This window comes from Prionailurus viverrinus, chromosome E2 (assembly GCF_022837055.1).
Source record: "Prionailurus viverrinus isolate Anna chromosome E2, UM_Priviv_1.0, whole genome shotgun sequence".
Lineage (NCBI taxonomy): Eukaryota > Metazoa > Chordata > Mammalia > Carnivora > Felidae > Prionailurus > Prionailurus viverrinus.
In genome coordinates this window covers 47,965,760-47,984,261 of record NC_062575.1, presented here as the reverse complement: position 1 = coordinate 47,984,261, position 18,502 = coordinate 47,965,760, and the positions used below count along the sequence as shown (strand labels likewise).

General features: G+C 46.9%; 1 protein-coding gene across 2 annotated transcripts; it reads right to left on the bottom strand.

Annotated features, from left to right (window-relative positions):
- Nucleotides 1-7,535: 7,535 nt before the first annotated feature.
- LOC125153301 (interferon lambda-1-like) lies at nucleotides 7,536-18,241 on the bottom strand. Of its 2 annotated transcripts, XM_047836351.1 has the most exons (6): nucleotides 18,214-18,241; nucleotides 8,896-9,056; nucleotides 8,627-8,698; nucleotides 7,917-8,060; nucleotides 7,728-7,811; nucleotides 7,536-7,634 (listed from the first exon to the last, which is right to left on the bottom strand). In XM_047836351.1, exons 1-6 carry the CDS (start codon nucleotides 18,239-18,241, stop codon nucleotides 7,536-7,538), a joined length of 588 nt encoding a protein of 195 aa, XP_047692307.1. The 2 variants fall into 2 exon arrangements, with proteins under 2 accessions (XP_047692307.1, XP_047692308.1); XM_047836352.1 differs by lacking the exon at nucleotides 18,214-18,241 and having other exon boundaries at nucleotides 8,896-9,066.
- Nucleotides 18,242-18,502: the final 261 nt, after the last annotated feature.

Sequence of the window (18,502 nt, the reverse complement as noted above, 5' to 3'; positions counted from 1 at the left end):
GGCCGCTCTGCTGACCTCTGTGTGTCCGTGTGTTTGGGGGGATATGTGTGTGTGATCTGAATTACAGCGTGCCGACTCAAGTGAGACTGAAGGAAGGATGGCTAGTTGGGACCAGGGATACTTGCAGATAGTTTCCCGTCCTCTGGCTTAGAGGTGGGGAATAATAAAAATGATAACAGCTAACATTTAGTGAGTGCTTACTATGTGCCAAGCATTTAAGACATTTAATCCTCTGAACAACCCTAGTACACCTGCACTGTTATCCTGTTTTGCAGATGAGGAAATTGAGCCCAGAAGAGTTAAAGTAACTTACCCAAGGTCACATAGCCAGAACAGAAGGTAGCAAAATTGGGATTGAAAAAGGCAGGCAGCCTGACTTCTGAGTCTGTATTCTTAACCATAGAACTCTACTGCTGAGCAGCTTGGTGGATGTTCATTCTGCACATGGGCTAAGCACAGCTCAGCTCTCTGAGGTCAGACTGCTAGCTGTTTGAAGTGGATATGTTTAATCCCATTTTACAGTCAGGAATCTGAACCAGGGAGAAATGAAAGGCACTATCCCAAGGCCCCCAGACGAGGAAATAGGGTAGCTGGCAGTTTGACCTCAGTATCGACTCCTCTCTACTACACTATATTGCCTCTGGCATCCATCTGGAGGCCAGGGAATGGCCCCAAAGACCTTGGTTAGCTGAGGGTATCCAAAGTCAACCTGGGGGAGGGGATGAGGGAAAATGCTCATTGGTCGCTGTCTGGAATTTGAGGGATTCTAGGTGCTAGAGTTTGCTGGGAACACAGAGAACGGTGTGTGGGGAAGAGTTTGTCAGGGGAGGCTGAGGGCTATGGCTGGGGAAGGGAAGTTGGCCCGATGGGGGTGCCCCAGCCCTTGGGGAGAAGGGCTTGGCCTGCAGTGAAAACTACTCCTGGATCCTGGAGAAGGAGGAAAAAGGCTTCTTGCCAGCCAGGGGCCCCCTGAGGCCTGGAGAGGAGGAGAGAAAGACGGAAATAGAAACGAAGCAGGAGGGAGGGGGATGGAGCTGGGCAGACAGGGTGGGAAGCAGCAAGGACAGAAGCACCAGCGACTCACATGCCATGAGGCTCCCTCACCCAGTGGCCCAGCCACACTTCTCACAGTCATCACGACTCCTGGCTACTGAGGGCTTCCCACATGCCAGGCGCTGTGCTCACAGACCCTCCCTGATGCAAGCAGAGAGCATGCAAGCCAGTGCCCAGCAAAATGGAGTTACTCAGCACGATTGCATTTATGCTCTGCAACAGATGTGTGTAGCATGTGCATCCGAGTCTCTAGAGGAGGAAACTGAAGTTGAGAGAGGTTAAGGGAGCTGGCCCAAGACCACACAACCACCAAAGGGCAGAGCCACGATGGGAAAGCTTACTGCCTCCAAATCCTGCACACCTAACCAGCTGACTATATTGTCTCTGATTCACCCAATAAAGCTTTCTCGAGCATGTACTGTGTACCTGGCTCTGTGCAGGGGATACAACAGTGAACAAAATAGTTAAATAAGACAAAACAAGAAACCCCTGCCCCATGGAGCTTATATGCCCCAGGGGAGGGAGGGTGTGACAGTAAACGCCTTGTCCGGTGGTAAATAAATGTCGCATAAAGAATGAAAATGGAAGAGGACAAGGACTGATGGGGGTGGGAGGGTGGGGAGGCCTGCTTCAGATCGGGGGGGGGTCAAGGAGTGTGGTGCCGGAGCTGAAGAAATCCATTGTAGGAAGAGCCAGGGAAAAGCATTTTAGGCAAAGTGAATGGCACATGCAAAGCCCTTTAGGGAAGCAGGTGCTTCGTGTGCTGGAGGTACTATGGCTGGGCTGGAGTGAGTGGGAGAGTGGGAGGGGGGGAGGCGGGAGAGGTGAGCAGGAAGAGATTCTGAAGAGCCTTGTGGGCTGGGGTCAAGAGTCAAGATTTAATTCTCAGAGCTACGGGAAGCCAATGGAGGGATTTCTGTAGACGCAGTCTATGGTCTGATTTTTGTGGAGACCCCAGCTTTGGGGTGGGGTGTGCGTGCCTTAGAAACTGAATCAGCAACTGCCATCTCAGAGTTTGGCCATCTACCCGTTGACACATTTGGGGCCAACATGATCCCCGGTTCGGCCCTTTGGATGACACTCCATCCACCTTCCTTCACCTGTAACCTCTTCATTTTAGCAGAGATGTATTTATCAATGTCAATGCCATGCTTGGTTTTCAAAATGGAGAGCTTTAAGGGGCACCTGGGTGTCTCGGTCAGTTATGCGTCCGGCTCTTGGTTTCGGCTCAAGTCGTGATCTCACAGTTCGTGAGTTTGAGCCCTACCTTGGGCTCTGTGCTGACAGCTCGAAGCCTGCTTGGGATTTCTCTCTCCTTCTATTGCTGCCCCCTCCCTGGATCTCTCTCTCTCTTTCTCTCAAAAAATAAATAAATAAACATAAAAAGGTCGAGAGCTTTAAACCCAAGGAACAGGTACACTAGGTGAGAGAGGGCATAGTATCATCCAAGGGAAATGATTATCCCTTCTGTGCCTGGCCCTGTGCTGGGCACTGGAGACCCAGCGGCAACTAAGACAGACCCAGTCCCTGCCCTCCTGGGGCTCGGGGCAACTGCAGCCATATTGCTGTAAGAAGCACAGGAGACTGTGGGAGCCCAGCGGAGCTGACCCTGACCAGAGGTTCAAGGACATGTGTATTAGTCTGAGTCTTCGGGTAGCCAGTGATAGGAGCTCAGCTTCCCTGGACTAGACATAAAAAGTGGGCATTGTTGGCTTATACATGTGGGAAGCAGACGATTAAGGGTAGAGCTACAAGGAACTTGGCCTTAGAGACTGGAACCCAGGTTCAATTCCACCCAGACGCTTTTCTCACTCATTTCTCCTCTCTGCTTCTCCCAGCTCAGATTCATCCTCTTCAACCACATGTGGTGGGGGCAATGGCCATTTATTTACAGACACAGACTGGATGCTTCTAGCCCTATAGCCTAAAGGTAAAATGGCGAAAATCTCCTCCAATCCTAAATGAAAAAAAAAAAAAAATCAGGGAAGGGCTCTGATTGGTCTGACCAGAGTCATGTACCACCCCAGCACTGACTGTAGCATCCAAGGGACTATAATTTTTAAAGTTTATTTATTTATTTTGAGAGAGAGAGAGAGAGAGAGAGAGAACAAGCAGGGGAGGACCAGAGAGAGAGAAAGAAAGAATCCCAAGCAAGTGCTGCATTAACAGCATGGAGCCCAATGTGGGGCTTGAACTCACCAACAGCGAGATCATGGCCTGAGCTGAAACCAAGATTCAGATGCTTAACCGACTGAGCCACCCAGACACCCCAGAAATGTAATGTTTTGGCTGGCCAGGTGGGGGTTGTGGGTCTGGGTTGTGTGACCTGGGGGTTACCAAAATAATAATTAGGTTGAACCATATGGAATCGCCAGTTTTGTAGGTTAGAAATGGCAGAGCGTTGGCAATTTCACACGGCTGAACCTAAATAGTCACCAGAAAAATAGGATGGGGACGTTTTTACACAGATAAAAGCAATAGGGTGCCCAGTGCCCCATGCAGAAGGGTGTTTGAAGGAGAAGGTGATATTAGGTGAAACGTAAGGGATGAATGGGAACTGGCCAGGTGAAGACTTTGTGATGGCAGGAAAGTAATAGCAAGTCCCGGGCGCAGGGAACAGCTGATACAGAGGTTCTCATGGCGGGGGGGGGGGGGGGGGGGGCGTGCTTTGGAGATGATTGAGCAAACCTGAGTCCTGTGTCCAGGCAAATGAAGGAATCGGAAGACAGGGCCATTCCCCAAAGGAAAACTGAGGAGTTTTATCAGGAGAAATGGATGCTGAACAGGGCAAAACCAAAATACGTCCAGGTCAAAAATTTTTGTTAGGCCTTGGCATTTCCGAGAAGGGATTTGCAACCTTATTTCCACTGCAGCACTGAGGAGGGTCATATGTCAGAATTTAGGTATCTCCTATATGATCCAAATGTCTATGTAAGCTCTATGGCCAACATGGGGCTTGAACTCATGACCTCGAGATTAAGAGTTGCGTGCTCTACCAACTGAGCCAGCCAGTCACCCCATGGCATTAAATATTAATTGACTACCTTCTCTAGGTTCTATGGTGGGCATACAGAGATGGATTTGTGACGGTATCTTTGGCTGCGGAAGACGGAAAACCCAATTAATACGACTGAAGACATTTGGTGATCTCATTTAATAAGAAGTCTCGAGTTAGGAGGTTTGGGGATTTGACGCAAGGGCTCCTTGATATCACCAAGGACCCAATTTCCTACTCTTCCATTCTACCTTCCTTAGAAGAATAGCTGCATATGCTAGGTTTGTTGCCTCTTGGTCACAAAATAGCTACCACAGCTCCAGACATCACGTCCTCATACTAGTGAATTAAGCAGGAAGGAAGGGAACAAATGGAAGAGTTTTCTTTGTTTCAGGGAAGAAAAAAAATCTAAAATAACAAAAGTAAAAGCAATAAACACTTATATGGGGCTTAACCTGTGCCAAGAACTGTTTTAAATTCTTCATATAAATTAAATAATTTAAGAAGTCCTTCAGTCAGAGGGCCATTCCAAACTGCAAGGGAGTCCTGGGAAGCAGGTGTCAGGCAAGGGGAAAGAAATTCATGCCATGGGCTGGGCAACTTGCTGCCCCCTCCCAAACTGGAGCACTGTCACTCACACACTGTATAATGCAGTAGAAGTGGCTAAGGGGTTGTGTATAATTTCTGGTAGATGGCTGTACTCAAGCCCTTTGTCTCCTGAGAAAACCCTTGAGCACGCAAAGAAGTAAGACTTAGAAATTATGGGGATAATTCTGAAACCCCTGTAATGTGATAAAAACTCAACCAGTCGGAAACCTCAGTGAGTTACGCTTGGTAAGAAATTTCTTGTAACACACCTCACAATGATTGTGTTGGGCCGGTGGCTGTCACACTGTTCCAACGATCTGTTGCTTCACAAAAAACCAAACTTAGTGGCACAAAACAAAAACTATTTTGTTATGCTCCCAGATTGGGTGGGTCAGGGGCTTGATCGTGGGACAGTGGGGATCAGGGATGGCTTGTCTCTGCCCCAGCTGGGAGCTGAAACCATCTGGACGCTTCTCCCCTCGCACGTCTGGTTCCTGAGCTGGGATGACTTCAAAGCTGAGCTGAGCTGGGACTGTCAACCAGAGCATGTACATGTGGCCTCTTCACGTGGTTGGGGCTTCTTGCGTCGTGGCAGTTGGGTTCCAATGGGTTCCAAAGGGGGAGAGTCTGAGAACTCATGATCCAAGAGTGCTAAGTGGACTCGGTGTTGGAAGTCACTCGTCTTGACTTCCACTGTACTTTATTGGTTGAAGAAGTCGCAAGTCCAAGTTCAACGAGGGGGGAGCATTGACTCCACCTCTTGAAGGGAGGAATGTCAGAGAATTTGTGGCCACTTTTTAAAAGTCACAGCACATACCATGCACAAATTGGAGAGGCCAGGGAACTAGTTAATATCTGGCATTATTGGAATCAAAATGCATGTTGGCCACACATTGGAGCAGATCCTGGAACCGCCCCCTCATCCCTTCTGCAGCAGGTACTAATTCTTTTTTTTTTTTAAGTTTTTAAATTTATTTTGAGAGAGAGAGCACATGCATGAATGTCCAAGTGGGGGAAGGGAGGAGAGACAGAGAGAAAATCTCTCAAGCAGGCTCTGTACTATCAGCTCGAAGCCTGATGCGGGGCTTGAACTCACGAACCTTGAGATCATGACCCAAGCCAAAGTCGGACGCTAACCGACTGAGCCACCCAGGTGCCCCTAATTCTTTTGGGGCACAATTCTGAATTGTGGAGAGGTCTAGGGATTCCAGGGGCCAGCCTGGGATGGAATGGATGGGGCTGGTTTGTTTAGGGGGATCTTGGGGAAATAGCTACTTGCCAACTAGTTTGAAAGTGTTTTCAATATTTTCCACAACAGAAGCAGTGCCACCACTGGGGACCCACTGAGTATTAGTCCTGCAAGAGATTCACGACTTGGAACCTCCATGTGCCATTATAGGCTGGTACCTGGTTCCATCTCCTACCTTCTTCCTGCTGGTCGAACTCTAAGTTTGTTCTGGTATCCCCTCTCCATGGGGCATGTTTTCAGGGAAAGTCCTTCTTTCTAGTATCAGGGGTGAATCTTGATTAGTCTAACACCATCTTTTTTTTTTTTTAAGTTTATTTATTTATTTTGTTTTAGTAATCTCTACACCCAATGTGGGGCTCGAATTCATGACCCTGAGATCAAGAGTCACATGCTCTTCTGACTGAGTCAGCCAGACCCCCTCCCCCCCCAACACTATCTTTGTAATTGTATCTTTCTTGCCACCGGATTGCTGTAGGCTTGGGCATGTGACTGAATTCTAGCCAAGGAGACAAGCATGCACATCCAGAAACAGGGAGTTTCTCTGGAAGGCTTTCCTTGCTTTTAAAAACTGTGGGAGAAGAGTGAAGGCCCCAGACATTGTGGAGCAGAGGCAAGCTGTCCACACTGGGCCGTGTCCAAATTCGTGACCCACAGAATCTGTGAGCAGGATAAAATGGTGTTGTTTTACTCCATTAAGCTTGAGGCGGTTGGTTAGGAGTTGGAGGATATTGTTTGTGTGTGACAGCTGGAGCTGTGGCTGCCGTCTTGAGACCATGAGGTAGCCAGAGTAAGAATCGGCCAACAGAGGCACCTGGGTGGCTCAGTCGGTTAAGCGTCCGATTTTGGCTCATGTCATGCTCTCACGGTTCATGAGTTTGAGCCCCACATCGGGTTCTGTGCTGATAGTGCAGAGCCTGCTTGGGATTCTCTCTCTCCCTCTCTCTGCCCCACGCACACGCGCACATTCTCTCTCTCAAAATAAATAAACTTTAAAAAAAGAAACAGAAAGAATTTGGTTCCTCAATAACATTATTGAATATTAAGTAATCAACCAGTCCTAGAACTGCCCTGCCAGCTGACTTTTTGTTATGTATGATAATAAACTCATTTTTGCTTTCCCCATTTGAGTTAGCTTTCTGATACTTATTATAGGATAAAGCATCTTGATTGAGCTGGACCTCCAACTGTCCTAAGTACCCATGGAAGAGAGGGATGCCCAGTTCACACAGGCAGGGATAGACAGAGAGACATATAAACATGCGCTTAAATGCACACACCCCCGCACGCGTGGGCATGAACCGTTGTACATCTTCAGTCAGACTCAGGTTCAGGCAGATACTCGCTTAGATCCATACACGCACACAGTCGCAGAAGTCACGCATTTCACCTGCACCACACAGACGTCCACATGCAGCCACAGACTCAGTCACACACGCGCTCAAGGATCCACTCTCACAGAAGGGTCCCACCCTTTGCTTTATTTGTGCACATTGTATAAAAGTAGAAAAACAAACATTGCTTTTGGATCTAGGTCAACGCCACGGCTCCATAAATAAGGGGCGAGAGGAAATAACTTAAGGCAGGGTTGGGGCTTCTTCGTGCATAAATAAGGTCTGGGGTCCCACATGAGCTGGGGGTGGGTCTGCATCCTCAGACACACAGGTCTCCACTGGCGACACATTCCAGGTCCTTTTTGAGGAGGCGGAAGAGGTTGAACAGGACAGAGGCCTCGAGGCAGCCTTGAGACTCCTGCGAGAGGAGAACATGGTTGCCCTTGCTGGGGTGTCCAACCTCCTCCCTTACACAGGGCCCGGGCATCCGTCCCCGTCTCAGGTCACTCACCTTCCTCGAGGCCTCTTGGAGCCGGTGCAGCCAGTGGTGGAGGCGGCCTTGGGGCTGGGGGCCTGCTGTGGGCTGAGCCGAGACCTGGGGGCAGAGGAGGGTGGTGCGTGAGGCAGGGCCCGCGGCAGAGGGGAGAGGTCCCATAAGCGGAGAACCCACATACACGGCTTCGGTACCCCGAGCACTCACACAGGCCTGGAGCTCGGAGTGCATGTGGCGCAGTGTGTGAAGGGGCTGGTCCAGGATGTCCCCCTGGGACGCGTCAGCCATGGTGCCCAGGACCTTCAACGTCAGGGCCAGCTCAGCCTCCAAGGCCACGGGGCGCTCCCACACCTGCGGAGAGGTGAGAAAGAATAGGCGACGAAGTGTAGGCAAGAGGGCCTAGTTAAGTGGGGACAGGTCCGGGAGTGCAGAGAGGGAAGGCAGGTGGTTTGTGACACAGGTTGGGGATCAGGGACGGGCCAGGTGAGAGGGAAGCAGGAGAAGGATGCAGATGAAGAGAGGACACAGGTGAAGGCAGACACATAAGGGAAGATACGGGTGAAAAAGTGAAATGGGACAAGTGAAAGGTGACCTCATGGGAGTCACAGAAGCTTGAGGAGATGGGAGTGAAAAGAAGAGAGAAATGAGAAGAAATTGGGTAAGAGTGAAAGTGACGGGGACAGGTGAAGGAGATAGGGACGTGGGGACAGGCAGAGAGGTGATAGAAAGAGACCCAAGGGAGGGATGGGGTCAAGGGAGCAGTTGAAGCAGAAGGGGGGGGGGCTGGGGGAGCACAGGACAGGTGAGGAGAGACCAGAGACAGGGAAGGACAGGTGAGATAAAGGAGGTGAGGGGCCCCTTGAGGAGTCAGGGAGAGGGGCCAGGTGCCAGTAAGGGTGGCCTCACTTCCAACTCACCTGTAGCTGTCTCAGGTCCCGGTTTCTAGGGAAGGGGCGGGTGGTGCAACTCCAGCTTTTCAGCGAATTTTCCTAGAGAATAAGAGCAGAGATTAGCCCCCAGTAGGAGGGCTGGCGGCTAGCCCGAAGCAGCAAGGATGAAGGCTGGTCCCGCAGGAAGGCTGCAGTTTAATCCATGGCAGAAAGGACACTGGTTAACCATGGCTGGAAAGTGAGAGGCTAGCCCATAGCAGGAGGCTGGAGGTTAGCCCACAACAATGGGGACTCACCAACGCATCCCTGGCCTTCTTGAAGGCCTCCAGCTCCCTTGGTGACAGAGATTTGAACCTGCCAAAGTCACAGTCTGTCCAGGCTGTGGTGGGCTTGGAAGTGGGGACGGGGCCCGCGCTGGCCAAGCTCAGCCCTGCAGCCACCAGCACCAGGACCCATGCCGCGGCCATGGCCAAATTGTGACTGCTTCCCTGACTGCATGGCTCTGCTTTTGAGCCCGGCTAAGTGAGCAATCATGCTGATGTGTGTAAAGTGAAAAGGCAAATGGAAATTGCGAGTCGCAAGGGCTTAAAAGGGATGAGTGGGTGGGGCCAGCTGTGGGGCCAGGTGAGCTCACAGGTGTGGGTGGGGACAGGTGAGCGCCCAGAGTTAAGCTAAGATGGAAACAGAAACTGAAATTCAATATCAAAGAGGAACCTAAGGAGTTCCCGAGCCTAGTATAGGAATTCCTGGAGCTCTGAGAATGCCCCGATTGACACCCAGGCAGGTAGAGGGACAGGAAGCCGGCAGAGCAGGGCAGGGGCTTGGGCAGGGTACGTGCAGGGAGGCTGCTGGAGCGGTAGAGAGGGAGCTTTGCCCATTCAAGCTTGTTCTGGGAACTCATTGTATGCTCTGAACATTCCTATGAGCTGTTACACTTATGATCATCCCCATTTTACTGGTGAGGAAACTGAGGCACAGCTGGGGTTTGAACAGCGCCTCATGAGCTCACCCTCTCTTCTACATACAACCAAAGAAGATGGGAATCTTTGGGACTCGCAGCCAGCCAGCTCTCCTTTCTCTCCCTCTAGGTAGCATGAAAGGGTAGGGAGTTCCTCTTTTACTAGGGGCAAGAGAACTTGCTGGGGACTGGAGGGGCTGCCTGGGGAGAAGGCTGCCTGGGGAGAAGGCAGCGAGGAGGGCTTCCAGAAGGCAGGCAGAGTCTGGTTGCTTTGTTATCCTCATCCCCCTGCGGTAATAATAATTGTGTAGCAGGTAGGGAATTGCTTTGATGTGCAGATACTTCATATTTTTCATTCCTTTTTTTTTTTTTCTCTTGGCCCTTAGGTGCAGAAAGTTATTAATCATACTCTTCAGATCATAACATAGAATCACAATTGGCCCATGAAAGACTCTCTAAGGTTTTACCCCCCTTCCCCTACTCTATCCCCACTCCCACCCCACCCGCTCACAGGAACCCACTTTAATGCACTTGATATACGGCTGCAAAGATGCATCTTTATAATTTGTGATTTTGTGTGTGTATCTGTATTTCCAATTTGCATAAATGGGATGGTGCTATAAATTTCATTCCATTTCTCTCCCCCCCCACTTTTTTTTTTTAAACATAACTGTTTCTGAAATCTCTCCATATAGAGGTATACACCAAGTTCTCCGTTTCTAACTGCCACGTTGTATTCCGTGACGTGCCCACGACACTTTTACTTATCTGCTCCCCTAGGGATGGACCCTTAGGTTGTCTCTAGCTCCCTATCACTATAAGGCTCATACAGATCCTCTCTGTGGGAGGTCTTCTAAGATATCCCATAACACCCCAGCTGGTGCGCCCCACCATATCCCTTCAGTTAGTTTTTTCACTCACTCGGAGACCTGGTGGTCAGTTCTCGAACACCTTGACAGCTTCCCACCTCATATGACTGTGCCTTTCTTCCCCATCTGAGGACTTTCTCCTGTCTGCATGCAGAATACACCTGGAAGGGCCAGGATTAATTTCCAGGGCAATCTTCCGCCAGCGAGGGCTGGGAGGCAGTCAGTAAATACTTTTGCTTCCCTTTTCCTCAGTGGGTCGATTCTGAGGTGCGTTCTGCGTGACTCTTCATGTCCTTGGAGGGTCCCTGGTTAGGAAGGAGCTTGGGTTGCCCACAGCAGTCACCCTTTCAGAGCTTGCACTAGGGTGGGGAAGCAAGGCAGCTGGGGTACAAACTTAGGGAGGGACTCACTCTCAGATTCAGGCAAGTGCCCTGAGTGCCTTACTTGCCTCACTGTAGTCCAGATTCTTCGTCACTTTGGCTTTTTTTCTCCCCCAGCCCCAATTTCCCCACTCACTTGTGTTTTCTGGGGATACCTCCCAACTAAGTCACCTGTCTCTTTGGCTCAAGCCATGCTTTTGGGAGACTCCAGATTAAGACATATAGTCAGGAGTTGGATTTCTGGGGCATAGGGTATACCTGAACTTATAATGTCTAGTCAACACGGTTCGATAGAACTTTCTTCAAGGGAGGAAGTGTTCCATGTCTGTGCTGTCCAATGCAGTATCCGCTAGCCACATGCAGCTATTGAGTGCTTAAAATCTGGCCAGGGCAGGGGCTCCTGGATGGCTCAGTTGGTTGAATTTCCAACTCTTGATTTTGGCTTGGGTCGTGATCCCAGTGTTGTGAGTTCTAGCCCTGTGTTGGGCTTCATGCTGAGCATGGAGCCTGCTTGAGATTCTCTCTCTCTCTTCTTGTGCCCCTCTTGCGCTGCTTGTGCTCTCTCTCTCGCTCTCTCTCTGTCTCTCTCTCTGTCAAAAAAAAAATTGGCTAGTGCAATGAAGGAACTGAATTTTCCAGGCCTTTTCATTTTTCTTTAAATTAAATTTAATTGATGTATGTGACTGGTGGCTACCATAACAGGCAACGCGGTCTTAAATACTCATCTATTGCTTTCCCAAATAGTTGCACCAGCTTCCCTCCCTCAAGAAGTACCCCAGACTTCCAGAATCCTGGCAGTATTGTGACCTTCACAACACCTGGATCTGATCTAGACAGTGTGATTGTGGACCTTGACTATGAGCCTGATGCAAAATAGATGAGTGATTTGAGGTTGTAGAAAGAGTGGATTTTGCATGTGGAAGGAATGTAAATACCTTGCGGCCAGAAGGAAGACCGTAGTAGTTTTTTTATTTTATTTTATTAAAAAAAAGTTTTTAATGTTTTACTTATTCGCTTTAGAGAGAGACAAACAGAGTGCAAGTTGGGAGTGGGCAGAGAGAGAGGGAGACACAGAATCTGAAGCAGGCTCCAGGCTATGAGCTGTCAGCACAGAGCCTCACGTGGGGCTCGAACCCATGAACTGTGAGATCATGACCTGAGCTGAAGTTGGACGCTTAACCGACTGAGCCACCCAGGTGCCCCTGGAAGTAACACTTTTTAAAAAGGAAATTATAGGGGCACCTGACTGGCTCAGTCAGAGCATGAGACTCTTGATCTTGGGGTCATGAGTTCAAGCCCCATGTTGGGTATAGAGATTACTTAAAAATAAAATCTTAAAAAAAAAAAGGAATTGTAGTTTCATAATACCCTAAACGTCCAGGGTACAAGAGAAAATAACTCATTATACTCAATATTTCAAGAATCAGGAAAATCTTAAAGAGAATGGGGAAAGCAAATAAATAGATACCAACACCAAGGTGACACAGATATTGGAATTATCTAATAAGAATTTTAAAATAACTTGTAAAAATGCTTTAAGGAGCACTCATGAACCCTCTTGAAACAAATTAAAATATAGAATCTTGGGGAATCTGGGTGGCTTAGTTGGTTGAACATCTGACTCTTGATTTTGGCTCAGGTCATGATCTCATGGTTAGTGAGATTGAGCCCCATGTTAGGCTCTGTGCTGATAGCAAGGAGCCTGCTTGAGATTCTCTCTCTCTCTCTCTCTCTCTCTCTCTCTCTCTCTCCCTCTCTGCTCCTCCCCCACTCACACTTGCTCACTTGCTCTCTCTCTCAAAATAAATAAATATTTTAAAAAATATGTAGAGTCTCAGCAAAGAAATAGAGGACATAAAGAACCAGACAGAAAATTAAGAACTGAAAATACAGTAACTGAAATAAAACTCAGTGGAAGAAACTCATTCTTCTCCATGGAAGATGGAGATGAGAGAGGAAAGAGTCAGTGATCTTGATAATAGACCAATAGAAATTATCCTCTCTGAACAACAGAGAGTAAATAGACTGAATTCTACACAAAATAAAAGTAGATTTTTTGTCTTAATTAAAAGGTACCTGTTGAGACAAAAGGAGCTTCAGGGACTTTGGGACAATAACAAAATATCTAACATTCATATCATTGATGTTCCAGAAGAAAAGCAGAAAGAAACTTGGGTCTGAAAAAAATTTTTGAAGAAATAATGGCTGAAATATCACATATTTGGTAAACGACATAAACCTATAGATTCAAGAAGCTGAGTAAACCCCAAATGTGATAAATGCAAAGAAAGCCATATCTAGGCACATCATAATCAAACTTTGGAAAACTAAGGACAAAGAATCTTGAAAGTAAACAGCCTTCCGCCTCAGGAGCCACTGAGGAGCAGCTGCCACGGCTCTGTGATACGTTATGACCGGAGGCCTCAACAAGGGACATAAGCTGATTAAGACCGTAAGCAAGCTGAGGCACAGCCACCGCTGCGGGCATCCCACCCAGCACACTAAGTTCGTGACATGATCCGACATGATCCAACATAACCTGACATGATCCGACAGTTGTGTGGCTTCACCCCATAGGAGCCACAAGCCATGGAGTTACTCATGGTCTCTAAAGACAAGCACGTCCTCAAGTTCATCAAGAAAAGGATGGAGGCACACATCCATGGGGACAGAGAGAGAGAGGAGTTGAGCAATATTTTGGTAGTCATGAGGAAAGAGGCATTCAAAAAGGACTGAACCCCTCCCCTCTGTATATAATAAAGCCTTTTTGGAAACTGGGAAAGAAAGAAAGAAAGAAAGAAAGAAAGAAAGAAAGAAAGAAAGAAAGAAAAAAGAAAGAAAGAAAGAAAGAAAGAAAGAAAGAAAGAAAGAAACAAGTAGGAAGGAAGGGAAAGAAAGAAAGAAAGAAAGAAAGAAAGAAAGAAAGAAAGAGAGAAAGAAGAAAAAAAGAAAGGAAAAGAAAAACCAAAGAGAAATGACACATTACATTTTATGGGGCAACAATAATTTGACTGATAGCATATTTCTCTTCAGAATCCATGGAGGTCAGGAGAAAGTGGTACATTTTTCAAATGCTGTAGGAAAAGAACTACCATCCCAGACTTCTTTATCCAGTGAAAATCTTTTTTTTTAAGTTTATTTATTTATTTTGAGAGAGAGACAAAGATACGCAAGTGGGGGAGGGGCAGAGAGAGAAAATCTTAAGCAGAGCCCTACATGGGGCTCAGACTCACAAAACTATGAGATCATGACCTGAGCTGAAACGAAGAGTTGGATGCTTAACCAACTGAGCCACCTAGGTGCCTCGAAAATATTCTTTTGGGAAGAAGGTGAAATAAAGGCATTTTTAAGTGAAGAAAATTAAGAAAACTTGTTACCAGCAGACCTGTGTTAAAAGAATTACTGAAATTCTTTAAACAAAAAGCAAAGGAAAACCAAAGTAATTTAGAACATGAGGAATGAAGAAATGAGTATAGAATGAGTAAATATGTAGGTAAATATGAAAGACTATCCTCTTCAGAAGTTTAAAAATAATGTTAGGTGTTTGAAAGCAAAGTACACTTTACTTTGTCTGACATTATTCTCAATGTATTTTAAAAGATTTTTAAGGTATGGATATAATTATAAAGCAGAGAGGGTAAAGGGACCTAAACAGCAATGAGGTTTCTGTATTTCATTTGAAGTGGTAAAATGTCAGTAGTATTACACTGTGATAAGTTACATTTATATGTATATTGAAATCTGAGAGCAACCACAAAAAAAAAAGCCGACACAAAGAGATATATGCAAAATCACCATTGATAAAACAAATGAAACACTGAAAAATATTCAGATAAGTCACAGGAAAGAATGAGAAAGGAAAGCAAGTATTGAAAAATAAAAAGAACAGAAAAAAAGATGGCAGACTTAAGTGTTACCATACTAATAATTACACTAAATGTAAATGGTCTATATGTAGGTTAGGCAGAATTCTTAGACTTGACACCAAAAGCATAACCCTTAAAAAAAAACCAAAAAGGATAGGGGTGCCTTGGTGGCTCAGTGCATTAAGCATCTGACTTTGGCTCAGGTCATGATCCCACATTCATGAGTTCAAACCCTGTATCAGGCTCTTCACTCTGAGTGGAGAGGAGAGCTTGCTTCAAATCCTCTGTCCCCCTTCTCTCTGCCCCTTCCCTGCTCTGGCACACGTGCTCTCTCTCTCACACACAAAAAAGGATCAATTGGACTTTATAAAAATTAAAAACTTACTCTGTGAAAGACTCTGTTAAGAGGAAAAGAAAATAAGTAACCAACTAGAAGAAGATATTTGCAAATCATATATCTGACAAGGACTAGTCTCTAGAATATTTTTTTAAAACTCTCAAAACTCATCAATTAAAAATAAGATGAAAATCCAGTTAGAAAATTGGCAGAAGACATTGACATTTCACTAAAGAGAATATTCAGATGGCACATGAACACAAGAAAAGATGTCAGTATTGATTACCATTAGGGAAAAACAAATTAAATGATGAAATACCACAACACACCTATTAGGATGGCTAATTATAATAATACTGATTAGAGCGAGTGCTGGTGAGGATTCAAAGAAACTGGAACTCTCATACATTGCTGGTAGGAATGCAGAATGGTATAGCCACTCTAGAAAACAGTTGGCAGTTTCTTAAAAAGTTAAACATACACTTACATCATAGGATGCTATAATCATACTCAGGGGCATTTTATCATGGAGGAATAAAAATGCATGTTGACACAAAAATTTGATATGAATATTCATGGAACTCTTTTTAAGTAGGCTCCACACCTAATATGGAGCTTGAATTCATGACCCTGAGATCAAGAGTTGAAGACTCTTCCAGCTGAGCCAACCAGGTGCCCCTTATGGCACTTTTAATAGCCCATTAAACTACTAGTACTAGCTAAACTATTTAATATTAATAATTTATAGTAATCCCAAACCAGAAACATCCACATGTCCTTCAACAGGTGAATGGTTAAATATTCCGTTATTGGTGGAGCCATTCCATTGTATACAATGGAATAGTACTCAGCAATAAAAACGAAGGAACTAGTGAGGCACACAATTGGATGGCTTTTAAGGACATTGTGCTGAATGAAGAAAACCAATCTCAAAATGTTACATACTATATGATTCCATTTATAGAACATTCTTGCAATGACAAAATTATGGAGATGGAGAACAGATTGGTAGTTGTCTAAGGTAACAGCAGAGGGATGGTGTGACGGTAAAGGGGTGGCCCTTAGGTCTTTCATTGGGATAAGGAGACAATTTTGTATCTTTGATTATGGTGTTTATACATGTGATAAAATGTCACTGAATCATGCACAAAGACATACAAAAAAAAAAATGAATGCATTTGAAAGCCGGTGAAATCCCAGTAAGGTCTGTAGTCTAGTCATTCGTATTGCAATGGTGTCAATTTCCTAGTTTTGAGAAGGTGCTATAGTTATGTAATGATGGGTATGGGAAACTTCTCGGAGTATTTTTGCAACTTCTTGTAAGTTTCTAGTGTTTTAAAACAAAAAAAATGGAAGTTAAAGTTGATTAAAATGTACTAAAAGGAAAAAATGATCCCATGCTTATTTTTTTCATTCAGCTTATATTATTCCCCTTTCATTCTTAACTCCCTCTCTACCTCTCCCTTTCCCACTCGAACCCCCTAAGAGAATCATTGTTAACTCAGCTTTCTCTATACTTATATCAAATGCAGGTTCGTGGCACATATTCTTGTCATTAGTTCTGCAAAAGTAGAGTCAATCATATGGAATACATTTTTCTGAAATTTGCTTTTCTTGCTTTGCAATGGTCCTGAAAATGGCCAAACTTGTGCTGGGTGGTCTGGGTAGGTCTGGGTGAAGGTTCTAGTTACCAGGCACAGGTTGCAGGTGGAGTGGGCAGAACTGCACCAGGGAACCCTCAGTGGGATCTCAGCTCCACTTCCACTGCCCATCCCTCACACAGTGCCCCCTTGGATTCTCTGGTATGTCTCTCAGGGACCCCACTGCAGCGTCAGGAGAACCCTCCTTGGGGGCAGAGGGTGGGAAATGTGCAGAAAAGGGCACTTTGGGTCACCTAAGGGTAGAGGAGGTGGGCTGGCTCCCCGGCTTTCAGCTTTTGCTGCAGAACCTCAGATTCCACCCCCAGATCCCAATCCCAGAGGACCTCCATCTTTTACACAGCCTTTTCTATACCCTCCTCCCCACCTCTTGCCCATTTCTCCCATGCAAGTCTGACACATCCTGCTGCCTCCCAAGTCCCTTCCCCGCTCTGAGGTCCACAGCCCCAACCCAGCCCCAGGGTGCCCAGAACACCCTGAGGGTTCCTGGGTGGGAAACAACAGCCCCTGTCAGCAAGAAAGATATGGGAGAAGGGACAAATGGAGAATAAGTGAAGGTAGACAGATTAGCAAGACAGAAGTGGAGGATTAAAGGTAAAGGGGGGAGGTCTGAGAGGAGTGACTGAGGAGGAGACAGGTAGGCAGAGCAGGTGGGGGGAGGGATGACTAGACAATAACAGTTGAGAAGGTTAAGTGGGGGATGCCGGCTGTTGGGGCAGGTGAGAGAGAATGAAGGGAAGTTAGGGAGAATTGAGGGGAGACAGGTTAAAGAGGCTGGGGAAGAGAGCCAGATGACAGGGCCAGGTGAGGCAGGAGAGTCAAGACTCCCATTGGACTCTGCTCCTTCTCTCTGACTTGCTCCTTGCCTGTGTCCACCACTTTGGCCACTCAAGTATGTCTCCTCAGGTCTCTCTTCAACCTGACCTTGTGGGTCTCCTCATCGAGCACCCATCCCTCTTCACTGGATGTCACTGTCCAGCTCAGCTCTGCCCCTCACATGTACCCATGTACCCTCATGGGTGTCCTTTAAGCTCTCCCAGCTCCTCACTTGCTGCAGCAATACCCAGTTTCAGGTCCTGTAGAGGGGCACCCCTGGTCCACCAAGTACCTAAGAATGCTCCCATCCATTCTTTCATCTTTTGAGCCCGAGGTTACCTGGATGCATCTGATGGGTGGAGACCAGGTTACATGTCTACAGAAATACTTCTTAGGAGAAAGGGAATCTGGGAGGGTGACTTTTTTGGCCTCTACGTGAGGAATGCTGGGCCTCATCCTGTGGCAAATTACCAAAAGTGGGAGAGCATTTGTGTAGGTTTTAAGTCTATTGCTTCTTGGCTCCAAATGCATTCTTTCCCCCTGCTCTTTGATGATGGACCTGGGCCTTGGTTATTTCTCCTTGGCCAGCCAGGAAGTTGTTCAGCCTGGCCTGGAGAGGGTGCTGCAGGGACACTGGCGGAGAAAGGGGCCCTCTTTCCTGAGGTTAGTTGTCAGGTTTCTCTTTTCTTGCTACTGTTTGGTCCTGCGAGGTTTCTCCTGCCCATGTGACTGCAGGACCCCATGAGTTCCAGTTCCATGTGCTTTCTCTCTTGACTCGGGTAGCACTTGGGTAGGGTGTCCGGGAGCCTTGGACAGCGTAGGCTGTGCCCTGACAAGTCACTGCTTTCACACCCTCTCCTTGGTCCCAAGCACATATGTACTGGGGAGTGGGTTGGGATGGGATGAGGGATGTGGGGCCGGCTGTCTAGTGAGCTGATGACCCAATCCTCATCCCATACATTTGGCTCGGAGCTGCCTTGGCCACACTACACACAGAGGTATGCCAGACCCCGCTGACA

Excerpts from the sequence above, each read along its gene's own strand:
- LOC125153301 (XM_047836351.1), bottom strand. The coding sequence starts at position 18,241 with ATGGAACTGGAACTCATGGGGTCCTGCA. Across the intron at positions 7,812-7,916 it reads ACTCCGAGCTCCAGGCCTGT|GTCTCGGCTCAGCCCACAGC; the intron begins GTGAGTGCTCGG and ends CTCTGCCCCCAG. Across the intron at positions 7,635-7,727 it reads TCCAAGAGGCCTCGAGGAAG|GAGTCTCAAGGCTGCCTCGA; the intron begins GTGAGTGACCTG and ends CTCCTCTCGCAG.